Here is a 12,557-nt window from a genome sequence, read left to right as displayed (position 1 = left end):
CCTCTGAGCCTCAGGCTCCTCATCTGTGAAATGGGCAAATTCTCTGGCCCCAATGGGTGCATGGAGGAAGGCTGGGCTTGAGTCTAAGGATGGTCAGAGAAAGGGACCCCACAGAAGGCCAGGGACCTCCTCAGTCTTGGCCAGCAAATAGCGCCCAGGAGACCCTAGCCTCACCCCCTCTCCAGGAGGAAGCCTCCTGCCCGCATCTGCACCCTGCACACGGCCCTGGGCAAATCTCAGAGACCAGGGTCAGGTTGGCTGTGTGGCCCTGGGCACAGGGTGCCTCCTTCCTGCCTAAGTGACCACATCAGCTACTGGACCCTGTACAAATGCCTCCTAAATTTCCCAGGAGCCCCTGGACGGTGGGAGGGAAGAGTTAGTGCTACGTATAGGCCAGGGTGGGCAGGGTGCAGGCGGGGCCGGGGGCTGTCCTCAGAGCCCCCCGCCAGGCCCTCCGCAGCTGGGCCTCGGCTCCATGCAAGGGCCCGCGGGGGCAGGTGGGGTGGGGTTGCCAGACGTCCCGGCCCCAAAGGACACGCGGTGGTGGCCCCGGGAGCCGAGCGCGGGAGAGGACTGCGGGTGGTGGGGGGCGCGCCTACTTCATGCCGCTGCGCAGCACCTGGTTGGCTGCGATGAGCATGACGCTGATGATGAAGGCGATGGCGAAGGCGCAGATCAGGCTCTTGCGCACGCACGTCTGGCGGATCTGCTGGTTGGAGCAGGCTGTGGCCGCCCGCCAGGGAGCACCAGAGAGAGACAGACGGGGACAGCGAAGCATGGAATCAAGAGCCGCCTGCACTTCCGCACGTGGGCTCGTCCCACGGGACACACGGGGACACGAGGCGTGGGGCGGGCAAGGAGGCCCCCGGCCATCCCCTGCAGACCCTGGTTCCTCCTCCCCCTGCCCCAGCCGTTGGCCTGCCCGTGGGGGGAGCGGGGGCCGGTCACTCACTCTCCACGTCCACGGGGCACTCCTCGGCAGTGCCCAGGTGGCTTTCCTCCTCTGTCATGATGATATTCTCGATGTCCTTCATGGACAGGTGCTCACAGAAGGTGTCGTACAGCAGCCGCTTCAGCTCGTCCACGGTCAGCTTCTGCATGTCACACTTGGGGAGGGGAGGAGACGCGGTGCTCTGGCTACTGCCACCCCCACAGCTACCACCCAGCACCCCGCAGCCGCATGGGCCCAGAGACACGCCTACAGATTCTGGGGGACTGGAAACCACTGGCTCCATTCCTTGAGTCCTTGACCACACCAGCCTCCCCCAGGGGGCCCCTGGCCCTCTGGGAGATAAGACATCCAGGGGACAGACACCTGGGATAGTCATCCCCCTTTACAGTGTGGCCCTGGCCATTCACTGGCCCCATGCAGCCCTCCACAGGGGCACAACCCTAAATCCCAACCTGTCAGTGCATACCTTCCAGAAGACGGTGTCAAAGTCAGTGCCGTGGAACTTCTCTGGGATCCCCGAGGTGGAAAGCTTGGGTCCCAGGAGGGTCACAAACTCCTCAAAGTCCACTTGGCCATCGCCTAGGGTAGGCACAGTTCCAATCATGGGCCAGCCTACAACTGGGCTGGGTCCCCGGCCACCTTGGGCCACTGTGGTACCTTGGGCGGGTCCCACCTTTTCTGAGCCTTGAGTTAGGTTCAGGGACTAACACCACCAAATATAATGAGGCCCCACCTGGCAAAGTGGAGATGGAGTGCAGCAGGTGGGCCCGAGCACGTGGGAGAGCCTCACATTTTACTCAGAAACGTGGCTTCCCAGCAGGTGTGGGGCCCGACACCCTCACCACCCAGGAACTGAAGCTCGGGGCACAGTCTGCCCAAACGGCTACCTGCTCTCTGGGTGGGGAGGAGGCAGGGTTGGAGGCCCCGGGGTGGGGGTGGGGGGGTGGGAAGAGGGGACTGACTGGACATTACTGGTCTTTTTTACTAGGTTTTCCTTAATAAATCGCCAGGTGGCAAATACGACTAAATGATTTTTTTATTTGGGGGTGAGGGGACCTGGGGTATTTAGTACATCCTTCCTACTTTTCTGTGCTTTAAAAATTGCTCGGGAGGCGCCTGGCTGGCTCAGTCGGTAGAACATGCAACTCCTGATCTTGAGGTTGTAAGTTTGAGCTCCACGTTGGGGGAAGAGATGACTTAAAAATAAAATCTTTAAAAAAAATATTGCTCAGAATGATGCAGAGGGAGAGAGGCAGATCCTCTAACCTCCGTGTGTGGGTGTGGCTGGGGCCCTCACACTCTGGCCTCTATTCTCCAGGCTGGGAAATGGGGCCAGACCCGACTGCCTACTGCCATGGATTTGGGGGTGCCTGGAGGGTGGGCTCAGCCTCAGAGGCCCAGGTGAGGGGTAAGGAAACTGAGGCAGGGGTTGGTGCTCACCATCCATGTCCAGCCGCTGGATGATAACTTCTAGCTCCACCTCATTGGGCATGTAGCCCAGGGAGCGCATGGCCGCGCCCAGCTCCTGCTTGGAAATGAAGCCATTGCCATCGCGGTCAAAGACTTTGAAGGCCTCACGGATCTCTGTGGGCAGGGGGAGCAGAGCAGGTTGGGACCTCGCCTCTGTCCCCCGCAACCCCCTCCCTAGGCTCCCAGGATTCCCAAACCCGCAGCTTGAGCCCGGCATTGAGAATCCACTATGGAGCCTGCAGGTCTGGTCAGAGACACGTGGCAGGTGGCCCAAGTGTCCACCCTAGCGCTGCCTTCCAGGAGCTCAGGGCCAGCCAAGCCAGGCAGCAAAGGTACGCCCACGCCCGAAGCACGGCCCAGATCACCCTCGGGGGGTCTCCTTCTCCGAGCCAGGCTCCCACAGCCTCTCAGGGCGTGCTCATGACGACCCCGTGTGGTGGCTAAGCATGAGTCCCACTGTGCCGGCTCCCGGGGCCTGGCAGGGGTGGCCTCTGAAGGTGCCGAAGGCTTCCCTGTCCACCCCTCACTCCTGCCATCCCCTACCCGCCCCCCCGACCCCCCCCCCCCCGGCTCATCCCCATCGCATGCTTCCTCCCCTGGGCTCGGCTTGGAAACTCCAGCCAGCACTCCTTAACGGCACCCCATGAGGCAGCCACCAGCTCCGGCTCAGGGCTAACGGGCCCACAGCTCCGTGCAGAGACTGCCTCCCCTGTCCAAGTTTGGGGGAAGGTGGAGGCTGGATGGAGGGGCCCCAGCAAGCCCAGGCCTGCTCAGATGTGGAGATTGTCCCCTGCATTTTACAGAAGGGGAGACGGAGGCCTGAGGACCTGGGTGACAGGGATGGAGAGCAAGGCACTGGGCTGGGAGCAGCGAGTGACCTCGGGCCAGACTCAGTCCCACCCACAGAAGAATGCCCAGTAGTGATGCAGGTACAACAAGGGTTTTACTAAACATGTCCAGGAGCTGTTGAGAGGTCCTAACCTCTCCCCACTCAACTTCGCTCTACCTGCTGTCCTTTCATGGTCACTCAGCCCAGGAAGAGCCCTGAAGAGCATTTTCCTTTGGTCAAGACGGGAACCTCACTCCACTCACACCCTCTCTGCTCCAGCATCCTTGTTCACCTGCCAGCATCTTGGCCTTTGCCTAAGCTGTCCCCCTGGCTGGGACTTCAGCAGGCAGAATCCTCCCCCTGAGTGAGTGTGGGTGTATTTGGAAGCAGAGACAGATGAAAATGCTCCAGACTGCAGGCCTGGAAACTGAGGCATGGAGAGGCAAAACAGCCAACCCAGGGTCAGTTTGGGGTCAAGGCTATTTCTGGTGAGAGCAGGAATCTGGCTGGCCCAGGCCTGGCCTTAAGGGGCTGTGAACCCCTCAAACTGTGGAATCCTGTGCCACGGGGTTATTCCCTGATCCCGCTGGCCCCATCGCAGACTAGGGGCCACGGCAAGGTAGCTTGGTCAAGGGCCCAAATTTCATCAGGCTCTTCCTACCTGGTGTCTGCACCCAAGGCCCGGAGGTTAGACCAGATGACCCGTAAGCCAAAACAGAGATAGTGGGCTGTAGCCAAGTGGCTTGGGCCCCCAGACCCTCTGACTCTGGACCTTCTCCACCCATCCTCGGTTGGGCCTGAGAATCTGGTCTAACCAGGGTCCCCTAGGCCAGAAAGCAGCTGGGATGGGAGATCTGGACCAGGTCCAGGGGTTTCTATAAACCTTAGACTTGGAACTCCAGGCCAACTCCCACCTAGCATTCTCCCGGACCACTGACAAGGTGGTAAGCTCCCCACCACCAGAGGTATATGAGTAAAGGCCCGGCAGTCACGGAGGCGGCTAACGGGGTCCTATGGCTTTGGAGTCTCTAGGTAGAGATTAAGGCACCAAGCATGCAACCAGGCACACCGTCTGCCCCTCTCACCACCACACACTTAGGTTTCTGGCCAGCACTGTAGCCCTCCTGACCCAGCCCCAGGCTCTGCCCACCTCAGCTGTCCCGAACTCCAGCCCGAGGGGCCCTTTCAGCCCTGGTGAGCACCAGGAGTGCTCCATGTCCAGGCCTTTGAAGACAGGGCTCCTTTCGCCTGGAAGTTCTTCCGCTCACCAGGGCAAACTCTGATGCCTCTCAGGTTCTCAGCATAGATAGCATCACCTCCCTGGAGTCCTCCCTGCCCCCCAGCTGACTCTGGTCTTCTTCTGGGCTCCCACACGCCCTGCTCTGCCCTTGCACTGTTCATTCCTGTCCACCACACTGGACTGCGAATGAACTATGAGTGCCATGAGGCCAGGGGCCACTGCTGGGGCCCCATGACCTGGAACAGTGCTGTCTGTCAAGCATAAACATCTGCCAAACTAGTGATTAAATGAATGAATGACTGATTTGGGGAGCCTACCCTTCTAGAGCACACAGAGGAAAGAGCTGAGCAGAAGTTCATGGACCACTTGGTGTGAGGCCACCATTCTGAGCCCATTTACTTCTAGTTTACAAACAATCCTAGTAAGAGAAAGCGTTTGCTTTCCACTCCCCAAGTAGGCGAGAAGCATGAGGGGAGGTTGAGGATGCTGCTTGTCCCCCTGTCCAACCCCCCAAGGACCCCACCCCACCCCACCCTATGGGCCACCCACAGAAGAGGGGAATCAAGCTGAGGGCAGGGTTGAGGGTACCATCCCCAGATTTCTGGGTGAGGGGCTGTTTTTGGAAGGAGAAACCCAGGGTCAACACCCCATCTTTCTGGGTCCCGCAGTTTCCTCCTCTGTAGAGGCCCACTGGGAAATCTCGAGTTGGGATGGCAAAACCCTCGACCCACAATGGGACTGCAGTGGATGCTGGTCCCCTCCCCTGCAAGGAGCTGGGGTCCAGGCTGTCCCTCCCACCCTGGCAGGGGCCGGGTGTGGCCCCCAGAGCCCATGGCTGCTTCAGCCCCTCATCCTCTTCTGGAAGCCTTGAGCTGGACGCACCAGGCTGGACGGGAGACAATGGAGGGCAGGTGAATCTTGGGTTATGTGAGCAGATGACAGACCCTGAGGCAGCCCAACAGGCCTCGAGGGGCATCAGCACTCCATCAGGAAGCTGGAGTCCAGAGACGGGGTGCACATGCTGGAGGTCACTTGTGAAGGGGGGGCAGCGTCTGTCCTCTGCAGCAGTTGCCATTCTCCGCGGCATTGGCCCCACGCCCCACCACTTTGGCGGCCCTGAGTTTCTGGTCTGCGCAGAGGCAGCTGCTGGGCTTGCAGGAAAAGGGGCAGGATAGGGGACTCTGCAACCCCCCATACTCTGAATGCCCTATTTGGTCACTCTCAGCGTGGGCTCCACTATCTGACTGAGCAGGCCAAGTGCCAACCGCAGAACCCTGCCCTGGTGGCTGTCTGCCGGTCCGTCTGTCTGTCTCCTTCCTCTTCTCTCTGGCCAGAAAGGGCTGGGCTAGGGCTTCCAGCCACCGTGCTCAAGCCTGTTGATGACCTTGGGGCCAGCCTTCGTGCTCCTGCAGACCCTGCGGGGCTTTGCTGTGTGTGTGTGTCGTGGCAGGGGTGAGGGAGGGCGAGATACGGGGAGAAGCTGGAAAGCCTGTCTGTGCCTCTCCTTCTCCGGAGTCAGACAGGCTCCAGGCCAGCTTTGCCTGGCCACATCTACCCTGCCAACTGCCACCCATGGCTCCCCGGGGCCACAGGTCCCCAGGTGCCTTTGCCAGACCTTCAAGGACTCTTCTACCCAGCCTTTCGCGGAGGCTGCCTTCCTGGCCCGTCCCCCTGCACATCCAGGGTCCCTAACTCAAGAGCTTCACCAATCTCTCCGCACTCCAGGCTCTTACTCCTGCAAGAACCCCCTCCTTGGTCTCCCCTGCTGCAGCATCTGGGTCCGCAAGCTCCCTCTGCGTGCCAGTCCCCTCGATGAGCACCTCCATTGTGTCCTCTGTCACCAGCAGCCCTGGGGAGGGGCAATGCCAAGCCCCTTCTACAGATGGAGACACCCGAGGCAAGAAAGGCAAGTGATTGTCCAAGGTCACTCTGTGAGCCGAGGGTGTAGAGATTGGAACCCAGTGCTGCCTGGCTGGGAAGCCCTCATCGACACCCTGTGCTCTCCACCTCCCTTACTGGTCCCTCTCCCCCTCAGATTAGCCGCCCCCTGGATTTCTGTGGCAGGCACATAATGTCTGCAACATCTCATCCCAAGCTGCTGGGCTTCCTCTTCTCTGCACATGTGGATCCCCCACTGGTGGGTGTCCTCTCAGCAAAGGGCCTGGATCTTACCCAGACTGCCCTGGGGCAGGAGCATGAAGGCAGAGGCACTGGGCAGGGGGGCATCACCTTTTCCACCCAGCCCTGGCACTCAAGGACCACCGGGGCCTGCAGAGACTTGGTCCCCCAGGAGGGCTTCAGAGTGCCCACAGGCAAGAAGGGGGTCAGCTGTGGAGGACTTCTTGCCCTCATCTATAGCTGCCCACAGGCTAGGAGATAGCCTGGGGCCACCCAGGCATCTGCTTGCTCCACGACCCCCACCTGGCCACCCCAAGGAGGGCTCTGCCCTTCAGATGCCCCCTGTGCCAGGGTCCCTCTGCTCCTCAGGGCCCAGGAGAAGGGGACAGGAGAGAAGCAGGGAGTGCATTTGGTGTGGCTGGTGACTAACGCTGCTGGGTTCCTGCCAGTGTGTCCGCCAGGCGGCCTGAGGGGAGGCTGCGGCCTCCTCACCCCTGCACTGCCCTCCCTGTGCCCGCTCACCCCTGCATCCCAGCCTCTTCTCAGCTTCTCAGTGTCTGCACCCCAGGGCTGGGTTTTCAAGAGAGGAGAGTCCCAGCCAGGCCCATAGCAGGGCTGCCAGCGTCATGGTGGGGTGCTGGAAGCAAGGGTAGGGAACAAGGTGGAAGCTGCATGGGTTTTGGGGGGACAATGCTGTCCGCTGCCCAAGTGGCCAGAAGGAAGGGATAGAGGAGGGCCCATGGAGGGAGACACTGGCAGGAGATTCGGGGTGGCCCAGGGCAGGAGGAGAAAATGGTGGGGAAGAGATGGCCCGCGCCCAATCCCCTGCCCTCTTGGTCTTCGTGTACCTCCTCCTTTTCCCACACCCTGGACAGACAGGGCAGACACTTGGGCTTTGAGGTTCAAAGCCAGAGATCCAGTAGCAGCACTCATCTCTCTGTTCTGCCTGCATCAGACACCAGACCCTGTCTTCATGGCTCTGCCAGCCTCCGGGGGCTTTCAGGGGACTTGAGAGGAGCAGATGGTTCATAGTCTATGGTGCAGGGTGTGTGTTGGGGAGGGGGGGTAGCTACTTTCTCCCTCTTGATCTTCCCCTCACCCAGTCTGACTTCACCAAGATCTACCCTCTCCAGGGCTTGGGGAAGAGGGAAGACCTCTCTCCATGCCTTCCCCTGTGCTCCCATCACCATCCCTGACTGCATCGGTGTCTCAGCTGTACCCCCCCCAAGCCCTGATGAGCCCCAGATCTCAGAGACCCTCGGACCCAAGATAACTGAAGAGAGGCCCAGCCTCTGGGCGATCTCAGCTGCTCACCCAACAGCAGATAAGTAGATCCTAGGGGTCCAAGACTCCTATCAGCCCAGAACCCCCACTCCACTCCAAAAGGGGCCCTAGGAAGTCTGGGGGTTGGAAGGCCCGAGAACCTGCCCCCAGCCCAGGAGGGAAAGAGCTTGTAGGCCCCAGGGGTCTCATTGCTCCGCAGAATCTCAGGTCCAGGGACCCCAGACCCTGACCTCTGCTCTGATCTCGTCTAGCCCCTTGCCTAAGGTCCCCATTCATGCTGAGAGGCAGAGGGACTCTGGGGGAAATAGATTTGGGTCCCAGCCTCTGCCTTTCCCTTCCAGGCTTGGTTATCGCGACCAAACCGCCCAATCTGGCCACTTGTTGTTGCCACCACCTCCTGCACCGCCCTCCCAGCGCTCTGAGCTGGGGGTCCCCGCAGGGCTGTGGGGAAAGGGCTAAGGCCGCAGGAGGGACTGGGGACAGCCCCGCAGGCGGCAAGAGCAGGGCAGTCGCCCTCTCCCCTTCTCTGGCTGCCCGAGCAGATTGGATTTTAAAAAAAGCGACACGAGCGGAATGTCAATTCGAGCTCAGAGCCGCGGGCGGGCGCCGCGGAGGGGATCAGGATGCGGGTGCTCCTGCCGGGCCCGCGCGGGGGGCGCAGCTCGGACCCCCACCCAGACCGCCGCGTTGCCGCACCGTCACCGCGGACTGCGCGGCCCCGTGACCCCGCTGCGGGGCTCAGCAAGTTTCCGCAGCGCAGGGGACCATGCGGGCAGGGGCTGGGCCGCCCCCCCGCCTTGGCTACCCCCACCGCGGCACCCAGAGGTGCGAGTTGGTCCTGACTCCCCGCGTAGCTGCTCTCTGGAGCGCCCACCTGGCAGCCGGCACCTGCGGACGGCCCCCCGCCCCCTGCGCCCCTGGTCCGCGCTTCACCTGGGCGCACAGGTAGGAGGGCCGGCGGCAGGGGTCCCGGCGGGGCACTCACCCTCCAGTTCGTCCTCAGGGATGTCCACGGGGCGCTGCTCCGACAGCAGGTTGGGCACGGTGTAGATGCCCCGGTACATCAACGCCGCCGTCACCGGGTGGAACGGCATCTTGGAGGCTCCGCGCCCGCCCGCCCGCCGCAAACTTTGAGGTCGGGGCTCATGGGCCGGCGGCGGCCCCGGGGGCGGCTGGAGCGGGCGGGGCGCGCGGCTGCGGAGCGCGGCCAGGCGGCAGCAGCGGTGGCGAGACGGGGGGCGCCCCTCCGGGGGCCTAGCGCCCCCGCGCCCCAGGCCGCCGGTCCATGCCGCCCGCCCTCCTCCCTCGTCGGGCTGCCGGCCGGGGCCCCGCAGGGGCGGCGGGGGCGGTGCCGCCCGGGCCTCTCCGCTCCGGCCGCCGCGCGCTGCGCCCGCCGCGCCCGCTCCTCGGTGCTCCGCGCGCTCCGCGCTGCTCGCCCCCCGCTAGTCCGCTCGCCGGCGCGGCCGCCCGGCCCGCCGCTCCGGCTCTCGCTGCCTCCCCTGCTCGCTCGCTCGCTCGCTCTGTGCCGCGCTGGCTGCGCTCCCCGCCTCCCCCGCCCGCCCCCTCTGCGCTCCCCCCCCCCCCGCCCGCCCCTTCCCGCCGCCGGCCCCTGCGCGGTCGCCCCTGGCCCGCCCCGGGCTCTTTCTCCCCTTCGCCCCAGGTTCCCCTTTCCCCCAGCGGAGGATCACTTGTCTCTCGCCCCAAGTCCGCAGCCACCGGGACCAAGGTGGGGGTGGGGCCCTTCCTCCCTGCCCCTTGGCCCGCCCCCACCCCCGCACGAACAGAGCAGGGAACTGAGGACCAGAGACCTGGCAGCGAGGTGAGATGGGCCCCAGGCGCCTGGGTCCTGGAGGAGAATCATACAGTATTGGTGCCAGCAGGGGCTCCAAGGTGGGGAAACTGAGGCTGAGAAAGAAGGGCGTTGACCAAGGTCATAAGGCGCTGGCGGCAGGCAGGAGCTTGGGACAAATCCGGGGCAGGCTCCCCTGCCCGTGGCTGAGACCTGGCAGCTGACCTTGCCCCCCACAGTAGAGCCCCAGCCCTGGCTCCTTTCCAAGCCCCCGCCACTCTGCCTGGGGAGCTGCCAAGGGTCGGTCTCATGCCTCTCCCCACCCCCAATTCAGGGCACTGAAGAACAGAGAGGTGGCTGGGTGCCTGTAGAGACTGGTGTGAGAGCCTATCAGTTCACATGGCTGGTTAGACCTAATGTGTGTGCAAGGCTCACCCAGGCCCCAAGGCATGTGTGCACATTAGAGTGAGGGGGCTGGTGTTTGTGGGAGCAGCATGTGTGTGCATATATCTGTTACCCAGGAGGGTGTGTTCGTGTGTTTTTGAGTCCACATGCAGATGGATGCATGTTGGGAGTGTGTATGGGAACCTGTGTGTACCAAGGTTGTGAGCTGGCAGGGGAGGGGAGGGCAGGAGCTTCTGGGCGGGAGCCTATGGGTGGGCGGGGGGCGGTGTGCAGGCCCATGGGCTAGGAGTGGCATGGGCATGGGTGCACAGATGTGCGTGCGTATATATGGGGGGAGGGGTTGACCTCCTGGCCTCTCCATGGCCCCAGCTGCTGGACCTGTCCCTGGAGGCCCTACCGGAACCACTTTCAATTAGCCAACAGCCCCAGCGGGAAAGCTGATTGCCACGGCCCTACCCGGCCCTGCCCTTCCCGAGCTGATTACAGTTTTTCTGTTTGTTTCTGCTTTTATCGTTGATTAATCACAGCTCTATCTTGGGGCCTGGGGAGAGGGGGCTCAGGGAGAGACTCCAGCCCTGACCGAGCTCGGCTGGGCCAGACCTGGGCCCCAGTGCTTCTCAGGCATGGCTCGGGAGGGGCATCTCAGCAGCGTCCACAACCTGCAGAGAAGCCAGGAAAGACCCCAGCTATTTGTCTCCCCAGCCTCTAGGGATCAGCTGGGTGCCCATTAGAACCAAGGGCCAGGGGGGGGAGAGACCCCCGAAAAGCCCTACCCCAAAGCCCTCCTCATCCACCTGTCTCCTGGTCTGACTATGTACCATCAGAGTGGAGTGTTTTGAGCTCCCTCGGGTCTTCTGGTGCAGCAGAGGAGTGGGGAGGAAAGAACCCAGAACTTGGAGCCGGGCAGACCTGGGGCTCCCGCATCTGCCACCTCCTTGCTGCCATAGGACCTTAGTCTCCTCCCCTAACCTCCTGGGGCCTTGGTTTCCCCCTCATGAAGTGAAGGCAATGCCACGTCCCAGGCAGTGGTGAGGATGGAGGGATGTAACGTGGGAGAGGTGCCCAGCAGTGTATCCCTGTATCTCTTGGGAGTTTCCTATTAGCATGAAAATTCCCCCAAGGAATATGAATTAATAATAATTATAGCTGCTATGTGTTGATTGAGAACTTGAGCTACAGCAGCTCTCTTTCGCTGTCTGCTGAGTGACCAGGCTGCACCAGCCCAGGCCAACCAGTTCTAAATCAGGACCCCTTCGCCAAGGGAGGCTGGGCTGGAGCTTGCTAAGGGTCTGATGGGAAACTGGGCTCCCAGTGGCATCTAGAGAGGCTGCTACAGGGCGTGTTGCCACTCGCCTGACAGAGGGGCAGCTCCTTCTATATCCTCTGTAGCTCCCAGCCTGGGCGGTGGAGAATTTTCAAAGGACAAGGCAGAAACAGTCCATGGGTAATTTAAGCTAAAATCAAGTAAATGGGCCTACTCAACATAGCCAGGCCCTGAGGGTCTGTGCTGAGGGAGGGCATGAGTGTCCGTGGAGACACAGGCCTCCTTCCAGTCTGTGGCCAAGGGGTCAGGTTCTGTATCTTGTGACTGGGCTGCTCCCTGGGGCAGGCTCCCACCGGGCCAGAGGGACAGGACCTGATGGGGTTTATAGCCCCAAGGTCACAGTACACCCCACTGCTTGGGCCATCCCTGACACCCCTGCCTCTGGAGACTCAGGCCAGTCCCTGTCTCTCCCCTGATGCAAAGCCATGACCCACAGAGCTGACTATGGGCCTAGGGGACTTCCACGTGTCACCAGCCTTACCTGTTCCCCCTTCTTGATCTGCCCATGGGTACTTGGGCTGTGAGTGTAACCTGAATGGCATTCCCCGAACTTCTGAAAGCAGTTTGTCATTGCCTCCATTCGTGGTTGAGGGCACCCCTGCTTAGGGACCAGGCTGGGTCATGTATCACTGTGAGGCAGGGCTGGGGTTCAAGTCCAAGGCAGGAGCTGGGTTGGGATGGGGGGAGGGCTTCAGGAGCCAGACTCTGGGCCATTCTGGTCTCATCCTTCCAGGCTCAGAGGAATGCTGCCTCCTCCGGGAACCATCATAGACCTCCTCAGCCCTCCAGCACCGTGCACCTCAGGTCACGGGGCAGCCCCTCAGTGCTAGGTCCTAAAAGCAAGTCAGGCCAGGAGTCAGAGGATGAGAGGGAGCTGCTCGTACCTGGGGCTCACAGAACAAGCATCAGAAGGCTGAGCAGCACGGTTGAGGTGGCAGCTCACTGTCTGGTGAAGGGCGGGGTGGGGGGGCAGCTTTTGTAGAGGACGGTCATGAAACCAGCTTGAAAAGTCTCGGACGTGGGGTGGGTGAGGCAGTGCCATGAGCTCTGCAGGGAGAACCTAGAGCTGGGCATATGCCTTTGGGTGGCTACACTCACCTCTCTGAGCCTCAGCTTACTCACCTGTTAAATAGCAACAGATCTAGC

General features: G+C 61.9%; 1 protein-coding gene across 1 annotated transcript; it reads right to left on the bottom strand.

Moving 5' to 3' along the window:
- Window positions 1–502: 502 nt before the first annotated feature.
- Window positions 503–8,987, bottom strand: CABP7 (calcium binding protein 7). The gene is made up of 5 exons (XM_045887362.3): window positions 8,879–8,987; window positions 2,393–2,536; window positions 1,419–1,531; window positions 953–1,106; window positions 503–723 (listed from the first exon to the last, which is right to left on the bottom strand). The coding sequence occupies exons 1-5, from the start codon at window positions 8,985–8,987 to the stop codon at window positions 596–598; spliced, it is 648 nt and encodes a 215-aa protein (XP_045743318.1). The 3' UTR covers window positions 503–595.
- Between the last annotated feature and the right edge of the window lie 3,570 nt (window positions 8,988–12,557).

This window comes from Mirounga angustirostris, unplaced genomic scaffold (assembly GCF_029215605.1).
Source record: "Mirounga angustirostris isolate CCGP_5_RB_7025 unplaced genomic scaffold, mMirAng1.0.hap1 SCAF_14, whole genome shotgun sequence".
NCBI lineage: Eukaryota > Metazoa > Chordata > Mammalia > Carnivora > Phocidae > Mirounga > Mirounga angustirostris.
Note: the sequence above shows the minus strand (reverse complement) of the source record. Positions and strands in the feature narration are given on the sequence as shown.